The sequence below is a fragment of the Marmota marmota genome, unplaced genomic scaffold (assembly GCF_001458135.2).
Source record: "Marmota marmota marmota unplaced genomic scaffold, marMar, whole genome shotgun sequence".
Lineage (NCBI taxonomy): Eukaryota > Metazoa > Chordata > Mammalia > Rodentia > Sciuridae > Marmota > Marmota marmota.
Genome location: NW_025999932.1, coordinates 44,580,427 through 44,602,519, shown reverse-complemented (window position 1 = coordinate 44,602,519; position 22,093 = coordinate 44,580,427). Strand labels below are relative to the sequence as shown.

The following is a 22,093-nucleotide window of genomic DNA, read 5'->3' as shown; positions in this document are numbered from 1 at the left end:
GGGGTAGAGAGGGAAGATGAGAGGGAAGGGGAGGGGGGATAGTAGGGGATAGGAAAGGTAGCAGAATACAACAGTCACTAATATGGTATTATGTAAAAATGTGGATGTGTAACCGATGTGATTCTGCAACTTGTATTTGGGGTAAAAAATGGGAGTTCATAACCCACTTGAATCAAATGTATGGAAGATGATATGTCATGAGCTGTGTAATGTTTTGAACAACCAATAAAAAAAAAAAAAGAAAATGTATATATTTCCATCTATGACTGTATTTAGAATTACTTTTATAAGTAATTGGCAACATGAAGGAGTTCTATGGCTCCATCTTTTAAGATGTTAATGGTTTCCTTCTGTAAATGACTAATGATATATTCTGTCTGAGTTTAAAAATAGAATTTCACATCACACATGAGTACAAGTTAACTGTGGCTTTGGCGCTCTTTTAAGCAGGGCAGGGAGGAGAAATAAGTGAGCAATTTTATTATGTTTGTATTTGACTGGGAGAAAAGTAACCTCTGGATGACCTCCATGTCCCCAAGTCTGAAATTCTAAACTCTGCGCAGATGTAATAAATAATTCCATGGGGGGTGACGGAAGGGGAGGGTCTTTATTTTTAGGCATAGCAAAGTTTTCCTTTTTCACTAAAGATTTTATTTTAGCAAGGAATTTTTGAACAATTTTTTAAACTAAAGGAAAGTGCATCTGAAGGCATAGCTTTATTTTAAGAAGACAAGGGATAGGTAAACTCATGGCAGTACAATATTTCAGCTTCATTTTCAGTGAGGACAGGTTGAGGAAGAAGAAACTGATGGCAGTCCACCCAGTTCCCATTCCACTAGAATTATCTACCAGTTGTTAAATTTCACAGCTGTGAGCTGTTCATATGGAATCAACAGGTCTGGCATCCCAATAGGCCCATCTTATAAAACAGACAGCCAACATATCCTCTCTGGGAAAGGATGAGGCAGTTTGGAGGACAGGATAGTGGAAGCATCCACATACTGCATGTCTGCTCAGGATGCTAAGCTCCTTTCTGAACAACTATTGACACTGTGGCCAAAGGGATAAGTAAGACAGTGTATAAGATGCCAGGAGACAAGATGCTGGCTGTGGATGCTGAACATAGCTTCACAATGAAAGTCATTGTAATCAAACAGAATATTAATCAACAACATTGTTAAATAACTGGATTTTTTGAGAAAATGAAACACATACTGAGAACATAAAAATCGGATAATGTTAGAGAATTTGTATGTATGTAAAACTGACAGAGAATTTGTCAGCTAAAAATTTGGCAGAACTGTTTGAATAAATATTACAAATTTCATTTCTTTTTAAAAAATATCATTTATTTATTTTTTAATTTTTAGGTGATGCTAAGGATCGAACCCAGGGCCTCACACATGCTAGGCAAGTGCTCTGCCACTGAGCTACAGCACCAGCCCCTACAAATTTCATTTCTCATACAAATTTGATTGACTTACTGAATGAAAAATCACAAACATATTATGTGCTTTTAATGATTCTTATAGGATTCAAAACAGACACTGATATTTTGTTGTTTACACTAAAATAAAACCCTTATTCCAATTTGCTGGACATGAACTTTTATAAGCAATATCTGGATATGGATGAACTCTGTTTCTATTAGAAAATGAAAATGGGAAAAACAAGCCCAAAACTGAACCCAGAAAAAAATCTTAACTCAGAATTTATGATAATTATTTAGGCAACAACTAAGTTAATTTATTTCCTCAAAAAGTTAGTGACATTTTATTTATCCAATATATTCCTCTTGAAATAAAATCTAAAAGTATTATTTCTTGGTAGTATTACTTACAGGTAACAATGCTGCATTTCTTTAATATTTTCTTATTATGAACTCTTTTCTTTATTAGTTCTAATTAGTCATACATGACAGTAGAATGTAATTTGATACATCATACATAATGAAATATAATTTCTCATTCTTCTAGTTGTACATGATATTGAATCACACTGGTCATATAGTTATATTATGTAAACAGGGTAAATAATGTTTGATTCATTCTACTATCCTTCCTAACTTCATACCCCTCCCCTCCTTTCACTCCCCTCAACCTAATCTAAAGAAACTCTATTCTTCCTTAGCCAAACCCCTCCCCTTATTGTAAATTAGCATCTGCATATCAGAGAAAACATTTGGCCATTGTTTTATTTTGGAATTGGCTTATTTCACATAGCATGATATTCTCCAGCTCCATCCATTTACTAGCAAATGCCATAATTTCATTCTTTTTTAAGAATGTCATATTTTCTTTATATATATTCATCTGTTGAAGGGCACCTAGGTTGGTTCCATAGTTTAACTATTGTGAGTAGAGCTGCTATAAACATTGATGTGCGTGCATCACTATAGTATGCAGTTTTTAAGTCCTTTGGGTATAAACTGAGGAGTGGGATAGCTGGATCAAATGATGGTTCCATTCCAAATTTTCTGAGGAATCTCCATACTGCTTTCCGTAATGGTTATACCAATTTACATTCCCACCAGCAATGTATGAGTGTACCTTCTACCCCACATCCTTGCCAACATTTAATGTTGCTTGTATTCTTGATAATTGCCACTTGGACTGGAGTGAGATGAAATCTTAGAGTAGTTTTGATTTGCATATCCTTAATTGCTAAAGATATTGATCATTTTTTCATATATTTGTTGATCACTTATATACGTAAAGAAAGAGCCTACAGAATGGGAGAAAATCTTTACCACATGGACCTCAGATATAGCACTATTCTCCAGAATATAAAAAATGAATAACCCAATCAATAAATGGGCTAAGGAACTGAACAGACACTTCACAGAAGAAGAAGTATAATCAATCAACAAATATATGAAGACTTTTAAATTTTTCACACTATAGTATTCTTCTTCCAAGTACCTGCAGTGAGTAAGAGAATGGGTATAGTTTAATTCTTGTGAGTCAATCCAATTTGATTTGAATCTCAATCCTGCTGTGTATCCACAGAAAAGGTTAAACTCTCTGAACTTAGTGTTCTCATATGTAAATATGCCTTACAGCTACCTCACTTGGCACTTAAAATAATAACATAAGATAATGTAGTAATTTCTTACTTGACACACCATCACTATTTAACAATCCATCTTTCTTCTTGAGACATCACTTGCCTTCTGGGATACGGCCCTCCCTGGTTTACCCATATTCATCACCAGCCACTCATTCTCAATCCCTGCTGTTGATTCCTTCTTCATGTCCTTGATTTCTTGACTTAGTGCTTAGACTTTTCCCACCTACATTTACTCCTTGGTGACCTTTTTCAGTCTCATGACTTATGTAACATTTATATACCAATGACTCCCCAATTTATATTTCTATTTCTGACCTCTCCATTGAACTCCAGTCTCATCATTTACTTGGCTGTTTAACAGTATCTCAAATTTAGTCAAATGTCATCTGAGTTTCCCTCGTAACTGATTCCTTCTCCATTTCAATTAATGACAACTTCTTCCAAGTTGTTCAGGCCCTAAATCTTGAAGTTGCTCTTGAGTTCACACTCTTTCACCCCATATATTTGCTCTGTTAAAAAATCCTGTTAACTCTACCTAGAGAATATATCCAAGATCTACCATTACTTAAGACCTTCAACCTTTTCTAAACCACCATTATCTCTTGCCTGGATCACTGCAAGAAATCTCTGAACTAATTCCTCTCATTCTTCCTTAGCACCTATAGATTATTTATCACTGAACAAACATAGACATTCTTTTAAAATATAAGTCAGATCATGCTCTCCTCTGCCAAAAGAACTTCTAATACCTCCTCCTTTTACTCATAGTCAGAGATCAGAACCTTCCATGGCCTATAAGGTTTTACACAATCTACTTCCCACTGCTCTCTCTTCCTCATCTCTGAATAACCTCCTTACCTCACTTCTTACTTTTCCCGTCATTCAATCTTCCATGTACACTTCTCTATGTCATTTTTTTTTTTTTTTGCAGCGATACATGCTAGGCAAGCCCCCTTACCAACTGAGCTACTCCTAGGCTCCCACCTGACTTCTTTAAACATAAATAGGCATGATCCAGTCTCTGGGACTTTGAATCTATGATTCCCATAGAACTCTCTTCCTCCAGATATCTGTTCTCCCTTTTACCTCCATCAGATCTTTGTTGCCAACCCTTCAGTTAGGTAAGCTCTGAGGACCTTATTTTAAATGGAAATCTTCTGTCTCTTGCATCTCAACCTCTAGCTAAAGATATAGTTTAAGTTGTTGTTGTTGTTGCTATTATTATTATTATTATTATTATTATTATTATTTTGCTTATTGTCTATCTTCTTGAACTATAATATAAGCTTTTTAGGACAGGAATTTTTGTGGTCTTGTTCATTGACCTATAGCATCTGTCTTTTGAGCTGTAGCATCTGTTTAGAATTAGGTTTAGCATGAATCTGGGTATCTGTACTTCTTATCAGTGCTGTCTTAGTGCACTAATCTCTAGAAGTGATGGATAGAACTTGAGCACTATAGATACTAAGGGATTCCAGTGTATTCCATGCAATATATTTACATTGCTACTTCTATATAAAGAATGTCATTTAAGTCTCAGATAAAATGACATCTTCTCAGAGAAGATATCTCAGCACTCTTTTTAGCACTGTTCACCCTCCCAACTCTTCCTCCTTCTTCTCCATCACTTCCCCAGATGTCACTGCTTTTATATAGCACTTTTCACTACCTGAAATTGACATGTTTATTTGTTGGTTTGGTTGTTTGTTGGCTCTCTCTCCTAAGAGAGTAAGTTTCATAACAAAGAATTATCTAGCTCCAAATATCAAAAAGTGGCAAGGCTGAAAAACCCTGATTGGGCAGTTTCCAGACTTAAAAATTCTGTTGAAGTTGGTACAGAGAGCAAGATAGTAGCCTACCTTTGTGGAACTGATAAAATATAACTCCTGATATGTCCCCCAATATAAATGAATTTTTCATGATTCTCTTCAATCATGAAAAACACACATTTCAGTTTTAGGTTGAAAATTACTCTTGCCTTTTTCTTCACATCAGTTACTTTTCCCATAATTATAGAATGTGAGTAGCCTGGTATACCTGTTCTTCGTGGAGAATAACTTGACCCTGGAGAGGACTTCCCAGTGTTGCCACTGTCACAAATGGGTGCCAAAGTCCACTGGCAGTTCTTGGGAAGATGTCATATAAGTCCACAAAGAAGCCACTTTCCCCAGTCATATTCATAAAGTATAAGGAAACAGGATTGCATGTAGTTATATACAGAGTATTTTCCTCATTTTCTGAAATGGAAAAAAGGTGTTAATTTAGTGGTTTGAAAATGACTTACCAACTGATCAAGAGGCCTAGGAAAAATTAAATTATGAAGTTTGAACATACAGTTGAAACCCAGCAGATGATTTGTAGATGCACTGATTAGACTAAAAAGACCATGAAAAGCACCTTAGTTCCTTCCCTAAATGTAGAGTTACACCTACCTATTCCAGGAGGTATCTATTTGTTCCCAAGAAAAGGCCACAATATCTCCTGATAACATCATTAATTAGTTAACAATTTTTAATGTCAGGAAATTCTCCCTTGTGTTCCAATGAAAGTCTGTTTTCTCTTTTCCATTGTTGTTTCAGAATAACAACAGTTCAATATTTTCTAACTGCTGATCTTTCATTTTCTAGATAGTTACTAGATATTTAGGATCTAATTAATTCCACTTTTAAAAATCTTAGCCTTACAGATCTTCAGTTTCAAACTTTTGTTCATATTTCGGTATTCCTTATTATAAAATTTCTAACATCTTAAACGGGGTGCTTTCTTAAGTCCATTTTCTGAATTTTATACCGGTGCTTCTTCCAGTTTAAATGACTATGAGTCACCTGGGGAACTAATTAAATTGCAAGTTCTGATTCAGTAAGTCTGTGGTGGGAATACAGATTCTGTCCTTTCAATCAGCTCCCAGGTTGCTTGTTTGAGCTCCTTCCTTTGAGTAACCAGGCTCTGGATCAAACTTCTGATAATGTCTTATGTGAGTGCCTTGAGGCAAGGAATTAAGCTGCTTTGTCTCATAAATGCTATCTGCATCACCCAGTACCCAGATATCTATTTATAAATAGCTGTATTTTTGAACCTAAAATTCAGACACACAGTATGACAATGATATATATTTAAATTTGGAACTATCCTAGAAAATCTGGACTACATGTATGAATGCCATATCTACAATGTTAATATGTAATAATTATATTACATATAGATATATTACAAATACTAAGTTTAAAACAATAAGTTAACCTCAGTAAAAAAATAGCCATCAGTGCTGTGGAAAATACAGTAAGAATGTTTACATAAATTTAGTTAATAAATTTATTAATTGTTCTCTTTTACTTCAGGTATTAAGTATCATCTGGCCTTTGGCTCAGACTCATAGATATAAAATTAACTCCAACTCTAACTCTTTTCTATCTGAAGTGCAGAATAGGTAAAACACACATATACACAAAACACCAAGAAATAAAAATAACAAAAAGTCTAGTTTGCAAATGTGGCAAATACTGAAATAAGAGGGTTAAATTCTATCAGGGACAGCAAATGAGTCACATTTATCAGAGTCGCCTCTGACTGACAGGAAGGGGCTGCCTGAATGCTATTGAGAAATAAGAGCCTGTGACCAGGTTTAATGGGAAGAGTGTACAACTGATTTACCACCTGCCATAGGCCTGGGCAGAGGATCATAACACACTTACCTATGATTCCTGAATATGAGACAAGGGTCAGAGTTCAAATTTTTTTAAATAAAATCTCAGACTTTCACTTTACAAACAAATATGAAATAATCTTAGGAGCATAAATCTTTACCCAAAACAAACAAATAACAACAATAAAAAATCTGTAAATATTTTAAAGCATACTTTTATTCAAAATAGCTGACTTGGGGTATAAACTATATCCATAAAACTTACAGGAATAAACACAAGATACTCAACATTGCCTCAACAATTCCATCTTAAGTGATGCTGGAGATACTCTCCCATCCCCCAGCTACCTCTTCTGTTTATATTGCCTTAGTAACTGACATCAGTTGAAGAACTATTGCCAAAAAGTACTCAGGGCCTCCTGCGTCAATCAGTAAGTAATGGCAACAGTCCAGAAATGTAGATGCCAACAGTTCCCATTCTTTATTTGCCATTCTTTACAATGAAAAGTTTAGCAACTGCAAATCACTCTGGCCCTGATTTTGTGGTTTATGCAATCACCAAACTGGAATCCCAGCCAAAAAATCCAATGTTTCTCCTTTTTCTTTTTTCCTTCTATTTTTAGCACACGCCTGGGTGTGTTTAACTTCGTGCTACAATTATAATGAGAAACAGACATATGCATACAAACTCAGCAGTGCTTATGTGGATTCCACAATGGCATTTTGTTAGGTTGTTAGAGGAAATTAGTTCTAAATTATATATAATTTCTATCCAATCCAAGAATGACAGTCACCGAGTTTATCATAGACTCCTTGATAACTAGAGAGTGTTTTAATCCCTTTTAAAAAATCAATACAGGAATAAAAGATTAAAAAATAAACTTAACATACCACATGATGTAGCAATGTCACAAATTAAATTAATTTCATCCAGTGGTAATCTCCAGGAGACACATTCTTCAGTAAAGTTTAGGGATCTCTTTTCATGTCTTTCTATTGGATACTTCTGTATGTTCATAAACACTGGACCCTATAATAAAGTAGTTGTTTGAATTAAGAAATTTGGTAGTCACAAAAACATAGAAAAGCTAGAGTTCTTCCAAAATATAGAATGTATATTTTGAGTATTTAATGTGGATCTACTCCACATTTTATTTTCTGACATAGTACTTATAACAATAATATTCCCATACTTGTATTTATAAATGCTTTCTATACGTGCTATCTTGGTTAATGATTTCTTGTTTTCTTTTGTTTTTAATCACAAAATATACCAGATGTAAAATCCCACAAGATTTCTCACTACTTTATTCCTTGCCAAACCAAGAGCCCACTTCAAACTCCATATATCAGGAACTAGAGTGGTCCAAACCAGAATGACTTATAAATTAATGAGCCATGTTCTAATATGTTTCCTTTATAAAGAATGATTTTTTTATATCATAACAAAGAAACGTAAGGGTTGAGTATGAGTCTTTTAAATGAAATGTGAAAAAATATGACATTTGAAATTAATTTTTTTAAAACCATACTTACTGACATTCATTAATGTTACTTATGAAAGAGTATTTCACACATGGTGATAATTATTCAATAATAAACATAGGCAGAGAAACTAAATTAATGATATTATGAATATTAGTACTGGGTACTTGGAGTTCCTGGAAGAACTCCATGGATGTAACTAATATTTCAATGATTTGCATGATTATCTTTAGTCTTTAGTCAAAAATATTTGAGCTAGATATTGGCATCCACATCCCATCTCATTTGATCTAGTCCATGCATCAGGGACGAGAAGACGACTAACAAATGCATTTGTCACACTCCCTTGAGAAAGATTTTGGAAGTGATTTTGGTTCTGCCAATTAAATACACTTGCATGAGATCTGTAAGACAGAACAAAGGGAGTGGGCATCTTCCTGCAGCCATAGCAAACAAGGAAAATCTAAAAATATAAGCAGAGATTCTGTCCTTTATTGCAAGTTTGATACGTGAGGGCCTGCAGGGGAAGTCTGACCCATTACTTGTTTTTTTAAATACAATTTTAGCAGAACACAACCACATTCATTTGTTTACATATTGCCATGACTGCTTTTGCGTTATGGTGGCAGAGTTGAGTAGTTGCAACAGAATCTGTGCAACCACAAAGCCTACAATATTTACTTTTTGGCCATTTACAGAAAAAGTTTGCTGACTCTGCCTTCCTGTGCAACTCCCAGCTACAGGATGACAGCACTTGCAGAATCACTGACCCTGAAACTGACTAGCCTCTGGCTGCAAGTCTTCCTGTCCTTCTAATGATTTTACAAGCACCTTTTCTCCCATGATAAAACCCTTCCTGCTTGAAATACCTAGAGTGATTTTAATTGCAACTAATGACTAATCCTTTTTTTCCTTTACCTTTTCACATGAAGACATTATGTGTCAACAATATATGGCTAAAAAGAGGCAGGCAATTCATAAAAGCACAAAATTTTAACTCTGTAAGCAAACCAAAGTAAAGGCAAATATAACAGAGCAACAGTCCTAGGAAAAAGTCCTAGGAAAACATACCTTACTATCATAAAACATACATTAGTTCTCAGAAATTTTATCTGTACATTAGGAATTGTCTACATGGAGTTCCTTGTAGACCAAAAAGATTTGAAAGAATAGAAGCAAAAAAAAAAAAAAAGTCAGAACAAGTCATTTCTGCAAGATCTATTGTATGGATTTTCTTCAGGAAAGACATGGAAAAATTTCTAAGAGTCAATATTTTAAGAGAAAATAATAAAGATATCAACCTTTATGTCTATCTGATGAGTTTCTGCTGGACACAGGAGTTTTTGCATTCCATTTCTTGCCTGACCAATCGTCCAGTAACCCATGAATGTCTGCTCTGGTAGAGGCAACCTGTTAAGGATGATTGGAAAAATGAGCATTCTTGTTTCCAAATCATAGAATAACATAATGAGCCCTCTATTATCAACCACACAAATAAATCTAAAGAATGCTTTGTTTAGGAGAAAATTATGCTTCATTTTATTAAAAAAAGATGATGATTAGAATACACATTAAGATGAAAAAGATTCCACATTTCAGAAATACAGAAGGTGGGGTCCTATCCCATATTTACCTCAAAGACAAACATAATTAAGATTCACACATTTTTTCCTTGAATTTGTAAAATGTTCAATAATAACTATTAATTTCTAATATAGCAAATAGAGCACAGATAGTCATTTTTAAAAACTGGAGCAATCTATCAAAATTTTCAATTTATTCTTTTAAAGTTTGAACCAAGTAATAATAATTAGTGTGCAGTATTATTGGGCCCATGTTTGTCAGTTATACAGGGCAAGTTTCATAGACTTTCTTTTGGCATTTTAACTTCTTTCAGTTTGCTTGATACATAATATACATACAGAAATGCCTATATAAGCCTGTTACTCATGTAAGTGTAACATTAAACACATCTGAACCAAAGAAGTAGCACATCAGAAACCCTCTTGGGACCACATTTTATAGCTATTCCCACCAAGAAAGCTAGGATCCTAACTTCTAAAGGAATAATGCTATGTTTAATTTATTTTAAAGTTTTTAAAAAAGCAAATATGACAAAGCTAAAGTATAAAATTGTAGACAAATTTGAGAATCAAGGCTTTGCTTCCAAATTATACTAATTTGACTTTGAACTTTTTAAAAAAAGGAATCATTGATTTGTCATTTAACCCATTAGAAATTTCTTATTCCATGACAAACTGAATTCCAAAAAATAATAACTTATACTTTCAAGTTTTCTAAAAATAATAGGCTCATGGCTACAACTTAAAGGTGCTTGCAGTCAATCTAATGGACATTAAAGAGAGTACAGATTTACATTTAGAAATAATTTTATTTTCAGTAAAGAAATAGTCTGACAAAAATTTCTTTATGTTTAGTAAGACCATATTAGGCTTTGATTTTTTTTTTTTTTGCTTAATATAAAAATCTAAACATTCAGGCAGAATATGCTTGTTGTCCCTTTGAAATGCTAATGTTTGACATAAGAGGAAAGAAAAAGAAATTCCCACTGAAATTCTTCTAAGACAGGTCTCTCCAAAAGGCACATGTGCTTTCATATCTATTATCCAAAATACATTTTAAGTACCTGAACAATTATACTGACTTATGACCCATGTACTTCCATCTTTTCACTGGCAAAAAGTGTGGAGTGTGCTGGGGGCAGAGGGAGGCCAGTGATGAGTTAGGGGATTGACTATAATTGTATTCTCTTTTGAATATTATGAAAATGCATTTTTGTGTCAACAGGGCAGATCTTTAAAATATATCCAAGGCTCAGGGTCTCTCTTTGCTAGTTTAGGGAATGAACTATATTCTTCATTTGCTTTCATAAAGGAAAATAAAGTCTCAAATATATAAGGAGAAAAATAAAGGAAATAAATACATTAATTACTCTTTACCAGAGAAGACACAGAATAAAACAATGCAAAGAGAGCTGGTTTTTAGTTTTGGTTCTTGTATTAACCAGCTATGCAAATTTGGGAAGGGGAATATCAGTTAATGTTTCAGTATTTTTTTTTTCTGGTACTGGGGATTGAACCCAGGGGCACTCAACCACTGAGACATATCCCCAGCCCTATTTTGTATTTTATTTAGAGACAGGGTCTCACTGAGTTGCTGAGTGTGGCTTTGAATTCATGATCCTCCTGCTTTAGCCTCCCAAGCTGCTGGGATTACAGGCGTGAGCCACCATGCCCAGTTTAACTTCTTCATTTGTAATTTTCAAAATTCCTTATGGTTTAGAAAATCTGAAGCAAGAAGAAGGAAATGTCAGTGATAGTTTAAAAGGCCAGCATTAACTTGTTGCTCTGCTTGAAAATATGTATACCTCCCAATAGAATAGGTGTCCTGATAGATAGGTACGCTTTATTAAAGCATATACTAAGAAGCTCTAAATACACCTAAATTGGTTCTTTGAAAACAAGAGAACCATTTCACATCTTAAAATCTAATTACAGGTGAAGAATTGTGTAATAAAAATGATTCTGGTTGACAACTAGCCTGAAACATGGACCTAGGATTAGGAATGTCATTCACTAGTAGAACACTGGCTAACAATATGCAAGGTCCTGAGTATGATCTCCAGCATATGCATGTGCACATGCAACACACACACACACACACACACACACACACACACACTCTCTTAATGTATCCATTGATAATATTACAGAAATAACATTCAAATACTGAAAAGGGTGGGGGACACCCCTTCATCCATTTGAGAAAAAGTAACTGCTCAACTTCCAGTTCCTACTGACAATGCCAGGGATGTGCATAAAGTCTGCTTTAAACTTGCCAACTCACTCTAAATAACAGTCATGGAAATTACAGGCTGCCTGGCTCTATATAAAAATAGCACTGGCTGTTTGGTTGGCAGAGTATGGGAAGGACCTTCAGGTACCCCATATAGAATCTATTCCGAAACCACATAACAGGATGCTACTGGCAATGACAACTATAACTGAAAGACACACAAGCAGGGTGTCCTGGAGTTGCACAACCAAACTGACTCCATCCTGTTCCTTGGTCATATGAAATACTTTCTCTAGACTCTTAATATGGACTTTAGGCTGTCCAACATAGGTAAACCATAGCCCCTTGTTTATTTTTCTCTCACTAAGCCCTCCCAAAGAACTGTGGAAAAAATTGACCATTCCTAACTTTCTCCCCTTCAGTATGTTAGTGGGCAGGGGAAAGGAGAAGCATTATACTTGGATGCATGAGTAAGCTTTGGAATTTGAAACACACTCAACGTTAATTCAGGGGTACTTCTAAATTAATAACCAGTTAGCAAAAGGCCTTATATTCTATAACTGAAATCTGTCATCCAAGTCTACCAGAGTTCAGTTTTTATATCTGTCTTGATTGAAACAATAATGGTATTTTTCCATGGTTTTAAGATCCCATCGCTTGCATTGCTTAACTTTGTTAAAGTCTTAGCTAGAATGATATCTGGATTTGATTTTAAGCGGGGAGGAGAATGAACTTAGGCCTATAAATAGCATTGCTTTTTATCTTCAGTATCATTCATGAATTTATGCTTGTTGAAACAATGATGTATTTTAATTTATATGTTGTGATATTTTTTAATCCCTTGTGGAAGTAATAAGAAAGATCTGGAAGTAAAAATTTCAACTAAAAAAGGTGAATATCAAAATTATGACTCAGATCAAATTATAATACTTGAGTAAGTTGCAGAAAGAAACAAATTCATAGCCTGATGCATATAGACAGCAAAGTCAAGTCCCATCATCTGAATGACATATAAGAGATTTGTCTTAGACCGTTTCCATAAAGAGGTGAGCCAGGGTTTTAAAGAGCATGTTCTGGCAAATTTCTGACTTCTCTGAACCTTTGCCAAAACTATTTCTGGAGTACGAAGGAAAACACATGAAAAAGATTTGGATCTTTTTAGGGGCATTATGCAATTGGAAGTTGTTGACATACCTATTATCAACAATTCCTAAAACATTTCCGTACCACAAGAATTACTAATTTTCACAGGAATAATGAAACCCTTCAGGGTAGTTCCATCAACTCAAAAACTTGACAATCACTACCATCTTTGAGAAGAAACAGAACTATTTCAATTTTAGTAGGCCTCACTTGTTTCTAATATTTTACGTCTAACACCTGGTAAAAATTTTCAGGTTGTCCAACTGAGTTCACTGAAGATTTTCATAGAATATTTCTCACAAATACTTACAGTTTTGGTTCTTACACCATCCTCTTATTCTCCAGCCAATCTATGCCTTAGTCCTACTTGAACTGCTTATTGCTTTTCTTTAGCATGCCATGCATTTTCATGCATCCCTGAAGTCATTCCTTCTGCACAGAATTCCTGCTATGGTCTCCTTGGTGAGATCCTTCTCACTCCAAACATCCAATCCAAATGCATCACCCTGCTACATTTATTTATACAAACTCCCTGCTCTCCTGGTTTCTATGTAAATTTACACACATGAAACTCTAGGAATAGAGTTCTATAGAATCTATAATTTTCAAATTTAAGGACATGAGAGAAAATACAATTTTACGAAGAGCAAGCCAGAAGTGAACCTATGAAATCCTTCATAATCATTATTATATTTACTAAATTAAGAAGTCAGCACATTAGAAAGAAAAGACAAAGCCCCTTTAAACGTATTAAATTAGTAGTAATGGGAACCATTAATTCCCAGTAATATCTTCCCTTGTTTGCTAGAAACTTCAGAGTCATACTTCCCAACAACTCACATGCTGCTGGCCAATTAATTTTGCTCTGCTGGAAATGATGTGCACATGAGTATGTGTTTTCCCTTTCTGTGCCTGGTTCTACACTGAGATATTATGGCTTTCACTTAATGACTTAAGACTTGTGCACCTCTGCCACCTAGATCCTGCAGAGGTCACAGAAATACAGAGTAATTTGGATGTATGAGATGGAAAAGATTTGGAGAAAATTTGCTGCTCTTGGCAGGTACTTTTCAAATACACTCCCCAAGCCCCAGAATGACACTGTGCAGTCTCAGTGCTGTTGCCCAGCATTACTTTGTGCCAAAGCAGATGTTGTTAACTTTCTCTACACATCTCTGTTTTTTTTTTCTTTTTTTTTCTCCTACAGAAGTTGCCAAACTACAGTTCTGGGGTCTGGATTTCCTTTCCTTCATCTTTCTTCAAGTTGTACTGCAAAAATGTCCTCTCCTTTTCTGCCATCTACTTTATCAATCACATCTTAAGTGTTTTCGAATCATATATTCTTTCTTTTTATAATCACCCACAACAAGAATGACTGAGACTGAAAACTTTCTCAGTGGTTAAAAATTTTCCTAGAGAAAAATTTCCTGTATTTCCCACAGGAAGGACTCTTAGGATGAAAACCCTACTGTGAATGTAGCACTTCAAATATGACATTGTATCTATAGTTTTAGTTGTTTTCCTTATTAAATTGTTGATCCAATGAAAGTAAAGCTTACATTTTACTCATCTGAATCTCTGACCTTTAGAATCCATTGCTTCTGCCACCTAATTCTTTCTCACTGTCGTGCCTTTATTCCATTGCCACAGGTACAACATATACCCTCCTCATTTGTCATCACCCAGATTGTTGAAACTGCCTCCCAACAGGTCTATGTTCAGGTTCATAGCTTTTTATTTATTATCTTTAGAAGGCAAAAGGGCCCTTTCTTAATTATGAATCTGACCATGCTACTCTAAGGCTTGTAACCCTGTGACTCCTTTGGCTCTTGGATACCAGTTAGCCTCCCCACCCAGCATGCCCTCAGTTAACCCTATGTGTTAGTCAGCAGACTACTTGCACTTTCCAAAATGCATCATGCTTTCATAAACCTTCTCTCCTTGAAGTGTCCTCCCTTCTTTATTTGTCTGGGAAATGCATAGTAGTCCCTGAAAGACTCTGCATACTCATCCTCACTACCTCTCGTCAAGGGCAGTGGCAGCAACCCTGCCTCTTTGTTCCATCTGTACAGCTCTAATATAACACAAGTCTGTCTACTTGACTGATTTTTAAATTAATTGTGACCTCCTGGAAAGCACATATTAAGTCTTATTCATTTCTATAATTCTTACTCCCCATCTAGTATTTGCCACATTAGTGTTAAGGAAGTATCTATTAATGAGTGAATACTTGCTTACATTAGCACTACCAACATTTTGACCCTACATGTTTTCTCATCTGAGTGGCAAGTTGCAAACTTACCATGGCAAATCTTCCTCATTGTATTCTGACTACATGTCTTACCACTTCCTTCACTTAGAAGACTCAACAAATGATACAGTCTGCCTTGCAGGTATATTTGGAAGAGATAGCTATAGCCAAGGACTGGGGACTTCCATCTAGCCAGGTGACAGGCTCTTATAAAACCTCACTTACAAAAATTTAAAGGGTCAAGAATAATTCTGTGAAAATGCTTAAGATGCATAAGAAAGAAGATTCATACATCTTAAAAATTTCTATGTAGATTGGGTATATTTTTAAATTTTCTTTTACACTTTCATAAAGAAAGTAGAAGCATATGAAATGGCTGTGAAGTTACTTCATGATATAGCAAGATAATATAGGACAGAGTATGAAAATATAAAACCCAATACCGCCCTCTGCTTATAAAAGTTCTGAGTTGTCATTATGTAGACCTTATTATTTTTGAAAATAAGAGTTCTTTTATGAAAATAAATCTTCGTGTAGAACTCTGTGATCTACATTATGAACTTACTTGTAAAAACTATCACTACAAAAAAGAAAATTAGAGCATATAATCATTTGGAGGAAACAAAAGAGGCTGAAAACTGTAGGCTGAGAGCATTATACTTTAATGGGATTAAAAAGTAAATTGATAATCATTCCTACTGTTAAATAGTAAATTGATAATCATTTCTACTTTTAAATGGAAATCTAATGAAATTACTCCAAAGAAAGGTCCTGCCTAGTGATATTCTTTTTGATGCTTCTGGTACTTTGAAGACCCCATAGTTGTTCTCTGTTAGAGAAGCAGCAGTTGCTATTGATGGCCCAACTATGCAGGATAAGTCTTCAAAGCAGAAAATCAATTTTTGACAGATATCCTTTCAAAACCAACTTCAAAAGAGATGAAGCTGTTCAGTCTGCAAATACACACACCTGGCACTCTCTGAAAAGAAAGATAAATACTAAATACGATTCTGTAACACACTGCAATGGCACACAAATAGCTTTTATAAAAGGAAAACATATTCTTAGCTAATTTCATTGGGAATCCTATTAAAATATGCTGAGATTGGCTGAGAAAGTAATGAATGGTTACTGATAAAAAGGAGAAGAGTTTCTATTTATTCAGCTTCCCTATTCAATTAAGGACAGTAAATCATAGAATACAGGAGTGTGAAGAATAAAAAGGACAATTCAGTGTTCCAGGTTTGAATCTCCAGCAGATACCTACCCACAAATTCTGTCCAGATCTGTTTGGGCTCAAGTAACAGAAGGCACACCCTGTTTTTCCTGGATACTCCATTTCAACTATGAACATAGGAGCTACTGGTTCCAAACTTGCAAAGACCTAGACTCACAGGGGCCCAGGAAAAGAACAACAATGTATGACTAATCAGTTAAAGCTGATGATATTAATGATCATGTATTCAAGGATGGTAATACTAATAAAGGATTCTTTGTAGGAGAAACTTAGAGAATCATTGTTCTATTAATTTTGAAGAATTTGTGAATGCTACCACTTTTGCCCAACCCCCCAAAAAGTCCTTATTGCAGAAAAGGTTTGTGATAATTTGTTCACATCTTATGCGAAGGATGTTTTTATTTGCTTCTGGAATCAATGTGACAAATGGTTTTAACTCAAAGGAAACTGATTAAAACAATAGGCATAGCCACTAATGTAAAATGTAGTATGTATATCATATTTAATATAAATGTTCCCAAATGCTAAGAAACAGACATTATCTTTCAAATCTTGACAGCCAGTTTTACATTGTATTGTTTTTCTTGTGGAAACAGTGGAATAAACATAAAGGCGATAAGCTTTGGAACCAGACAAATCTGTGGTTAAATCCCTATACTACTATTTATTAGTTGTATAAACTGCTAAGTTATTTAATATCTCCTGAGACTCATTTCCTTAATCTGTAACAGATTCACACACACATACACACACACACACAACATACACACACACACACCTCTTAATACCTAATAGTTAAAAATGAAAATCGGAAAAAATTACCCAATATAAAAAGTGGAATTGTTATATACATTAAGGATCTGTGATATTTGTAAAGTGCTTAAGCACTTAGTAAGGACTTGATAAATACCAACTACTTTCATTTCTGCTGCTTTAAAACATTTTGGGGGGAATGGGCAGGGTGGGTAACTCAGTGGTAGGGCTCATGCTTAGCATTCACAAAGCCCTGGGTTCAATCCCCAGCACCAAAATAAATAAATAAATAAATAAAGCTGTCTACTCTCACTTGATATTTTTATTTTCATGTTGATGCCTACCAACACACAGACTTAATTACACTGTGTTGAAATATCACAGAAATGCCTGGGGCTAATTTAATTTTTCATTTGCCATTGGTAAAGGAGCCAAGGTTCTACTTTTAGAATAGGCATCATAGTCTGTTGTAGGCTTTTCTATACTGGGAGGCAAAGATGGTCCCCAGAAACAGCAATTTCAGAACACAACAGACCTTTGTTTAAAATTTTTAAATTTATTAAAGTACCAAACAAAAATGAGAAATTCCAGTGCCCAAAGACTCAATGGACATTTAAAAAATAAAATACAGAAGATTATATGTTTTAGAACATTAAAATACTAGAGAAAGAAGAGAGGCTCCTTTGCTCTTTTTAGGACCTCTCTAGAAGACAACTATAGCTACAACTTTTTTGTATTTTTGTCTTTGTTTTGTGATACTAGAGACAGAACCCAGGATAACACTTGCTAAGCAAGAACTCTACCACTAAGTTTCCTGCTCTGTCCCCACTGTGTTTTTCAAATGTTAAATTGAGAACATATTAAAAAAATTTAATAAAAATATTGGCTAAGTGGTTTTGGAATTCATTAATTCAAAGTTATTTTCCTGAAAAATGAGATTTTATAATATCTTAAATAAAGCATGATAGCAGCGAGAGAATGCCTAACAACAGGACATCTGAGCAGTAATTACAGGCTCTAATAGGGCTTTTCACCAGCTATGGACACTTTAAAAGTGTAGTCACACATCACAGTCATTTTTGATGTGCAGACTATCTGCTGAGAGCATTTTTATAGGTCTGAAAAGCATAATGACATTTAAACATATGCATAAAGACACAAAGCATTGATATTAACATTTTTATTCCTATGTGAGTATCTCATATGCCTTATGTATCTATCCACTGTGGTTAGAATAAATGTTTTAAGCTTAAAATCTAAGGAGTGAGGGGAATGGTAGAAAAAAGTAGAAATGTGAGAGAAGTGTTATACATAATTAAACCTCATTCATTTAGATAACTTTCTTTTCAAGAAAGCAGCTTGAGAATGAAATGTTTTAAAAAGAATCCCTTTTTAGGAACATGTGTCTTCTATGAAGATGAAAGGCTCAGAAGAATAAAAATGATTGAAAAGAAATATTTCTCAGTGCATGAAATAACACACATAATCATAAGGAAAGGTCCAGAAGGATCTGTCAACAGTTATTTCTGGATGGTAGAATTAGAGAAATTTTCATTTCATTTTTACTTTAAAAATAAATGGGATATAATTCTTTATTCAGTAAATTTGTCTTAAAAATAAAGCTTACAAAACTTCTCAATTTTTCAAAATTTTAATACTACTTGACTGATACAAATAAATGATTAGTAAAACATAACTAGTTTTCCAGTGACAAATAGGCAGTGCTCTAGGACAAAGAAAAGGTGGTTTAAGAATAAACTAAGCAGCATTGAAAAAGAAATCAACAGAGTTGACAGCAAAGAATTTGGAGCAAAGAGAAAGATTTTACATACAGATGGGTATCTCCCATGGAAGACAGGGAGAGAAAAACACAAAAATATAACTTCAGACAGTGGAGAGAACTTTCTTGTATGTTTGATTCATTTTAACATGATCACAATCTTTGAGGGAAAAATATCCATTAATAGCTTGCATGTTCCAAATCAGGAAGAAATGATGTTTAGTGCATGTCTTACACATGGTAGGCCTGCAAAGTTTCTCGATTTCTCATTTTTTGGAATGAATTACTTTGTGTTTTATTTCAAGATCCTCCATTATAACAAAAAGGAAAACTTAAATAGGAATGAATAGGCTTCTAAAATAATCACTATTGTGTCTAAAGTCTATATTCATCAGTTTTGTGGCTGATTTTTCATTTTGAAATATGCCTAAAACCTAAAAATCTGAATCTGTCGTAATTCTCCAAAGAATAAGAATTTGTCTATTATAAGCATATAATATCAGGAACAATGATGATTTCCAACTTGATTACTTAAAATTCAAAGGTTCTTTTATGCAACAACAATACTTTCCAGTCTCCAATAATAACTTTGATTTAGAAATTGCCCATAATCATGTCAATCTATTTATATTATCTTTAGAATTCTGAATATACAAATACCAAAGGTGTACCCCTGCTTTCTAACCATAGGCAAGATATGTGACTGTTCTGTACCTCAAATTCCTCAACTTCAAAATTCAATTCTAAACACACACACACACACACACACACCACACCATACCACACACACACAAACACACACACACACACACACCATAGGTTATTGAAGGGATTATATGATTTGTGTAGAGAATACCTGGACATGTGCTAGGCACATAGTTACCTGTGTTTCTGTCATCATTATTATTATTCCATTACCATGATTGCATTATTATGACATTATAAATGTTACACAATTTTATTTAGAAGTAGAATATCCACATTCCATTGTAGACATAAAAGATGACAATTCTCATTTTAAGAATGGTTATGGAGAAAATGGTACACAAATTTAAGATAAAATAGATAAGTCACTTAAAATGGATTTTAGAAAAAGAAAACAGGATTTTTCTTCCTTTAAAACAAATGTTTTCCCGCAATGACAGTTTGCAAATTGCTGTGAAACACACTTTTTAATTTGGAAGTGCTAACATGCTAGCAGTATGTTTACTCTCAAATAAAAGAAGCTTCAGAAATAAAAGCTCATGTAAGGCCAAAACAAGCAAACTCTACTTAGAAATTTATATGTTTATCTATAGTTATCTATATTCTCCTGGAGTAGATAATCTATATGCTTTTGGTTGAATGTTTACATGTATGTAAACATATATATGTTTATGTGTGGGTGTATATCCAACAATGAAGTTTAAAACTCAAGAATTCATATTTTAACCCAAACCCTCCTATCTCTGCTTATTGTACTGAAAAAAAAATCAGATTTGTGGATGTGTGTACGCACAACACACAACACAGATTGTCTTGATGAGTTGCTGCTCTATAGACTAAAAAACAGAGACTTAAATTCAAATCCCATGTAAAGCATAATATTTACATTTAAAAATAATTTCTAACAGTGTACCTCCTTATTTGGTTATGTTTATCATCTCCTTGACATGCTTTCTTGTGTACTGGAAACTTACAAAGGGACCAAAACCAAAACAATCAACCTCAGGAGATACTAGTGGAAATGGGTAAACTCTATGTGGAAGGCTAGGTAATCAGCCAATGCTGATTCTACTACTAAGAACTGAAAACACATTTGTAAATCAGGAAGAAGAGCTAATTATGGTGGGCTAAAGCAAAGTAAAAAGAACCATCAAATAAAGCTTGGTCTAAAAATGCCAGGTTTGGGAAAAGTTTATTTTAAAGAAGACAAGTTAAGTTTGTCTCATCACATTGGCCTTTAAAAAGTGTGCAAAAACCTAGAGAAAGGTAACAACACTATACTACTTAGGAGAACAAAGGCAAGTAACAATCTCTCTCTTTTGGAAATTTCATCAAAGAGCACTAAAATGATATTACTGCTCTAAACAGTCAGAGTATATTCTGATTTCAACTGAAGAAGGAGCTGTATGACTATACAAATAATGGTTTAGTGTCATCTCTCTCTTGTGTAAAAATTTTCCTTCTGATACAACATTTGCTTTATGTCTCTTTTTAGCTATATGTAGTAGGAGGCGAAATTATCTTTCTGTTCTCATCTTAAGCGTAACTATGCCCATCTTGGTCTAGACTCAAAGTAATTTTTGCTCCCATTCAATAAGGACTATGGTTAAATTAAAGGAAAATAAAATTAACAGGTTGCAATAAAAATTTGTCTATCAGGGCAAAAGGATAGTAATAGTAGTTGAGTCATTTTACCCTTCTTCCCTAGGAGATGAAATCTAAAGAGGATCCTCTCCAAACAACAAACAACCTGCAGAGCTAGGCAGAACCAGCCTTGGAGAACTAGTTTAGTCTAAAGGTCTAGTTGAACAAAACATTTAGCAAAAGGTGGAGAAAAGTCAAAGTCGAATATTAGACGGCATGGGGACAACTTTAAATCTTCAGAAGTCTATGTGATTACTGTCTACAGTGTGGTACCCAAGGGGGAGAAAGGTTAAGTATTAGTAAAGGCTGATGATCCTCTATCTGGATGCTTGGGACCAAAACTGTTTGGGGTTTTGAATTTTTTTCTTAGATTTTGGAATATTTGCAATTACATAATGAGATATCTTGGGGATGGAACCCAAATCTAAATATTATTCATGTATGTTTCAGGTATACCTTATAATATACCTGTGGAATTTTCCATTTGTGGCATCATTTTGGCACTCAAAAAGTTTCAGATTTTGAAGTATTTTGGATTTTTGGATTAGAGACATCTAACTTGTACTA

The 22,093-nt window shown here is 34.3% G+C and overlaps 1 protein-coding gene across 1 annotated transcript in view; it reads right to left on the bottom strand.

The window, feature by feature from the left end:
- Positions 1–22,093, bottom strand: part of Vwa8 (von Willebrand factor A domain containing 8) — a gene marked incomplete at its 5' end in the record, with an annotated part of 351,798 nt that overhangs the window by 106,089 nt on the left and 223,616 nt on the right. The window contains 3 exons of the mRNA XM_048800562.1: positions 5,107–5,306; positions 7,604–7,742; positions 9,499–9,607. Of these exons, the coding sequence (XP_048656519.1) occupies positions 5,107–5,306; positions 7,604–7,742; positions 9,499–9,607 (448 nt within the window). The remainder of the gene's footprint in view (positions 1–5,106; positions 5,307–7,603; positions 7,743–9,498; positions 9,608–22,093) is intronic.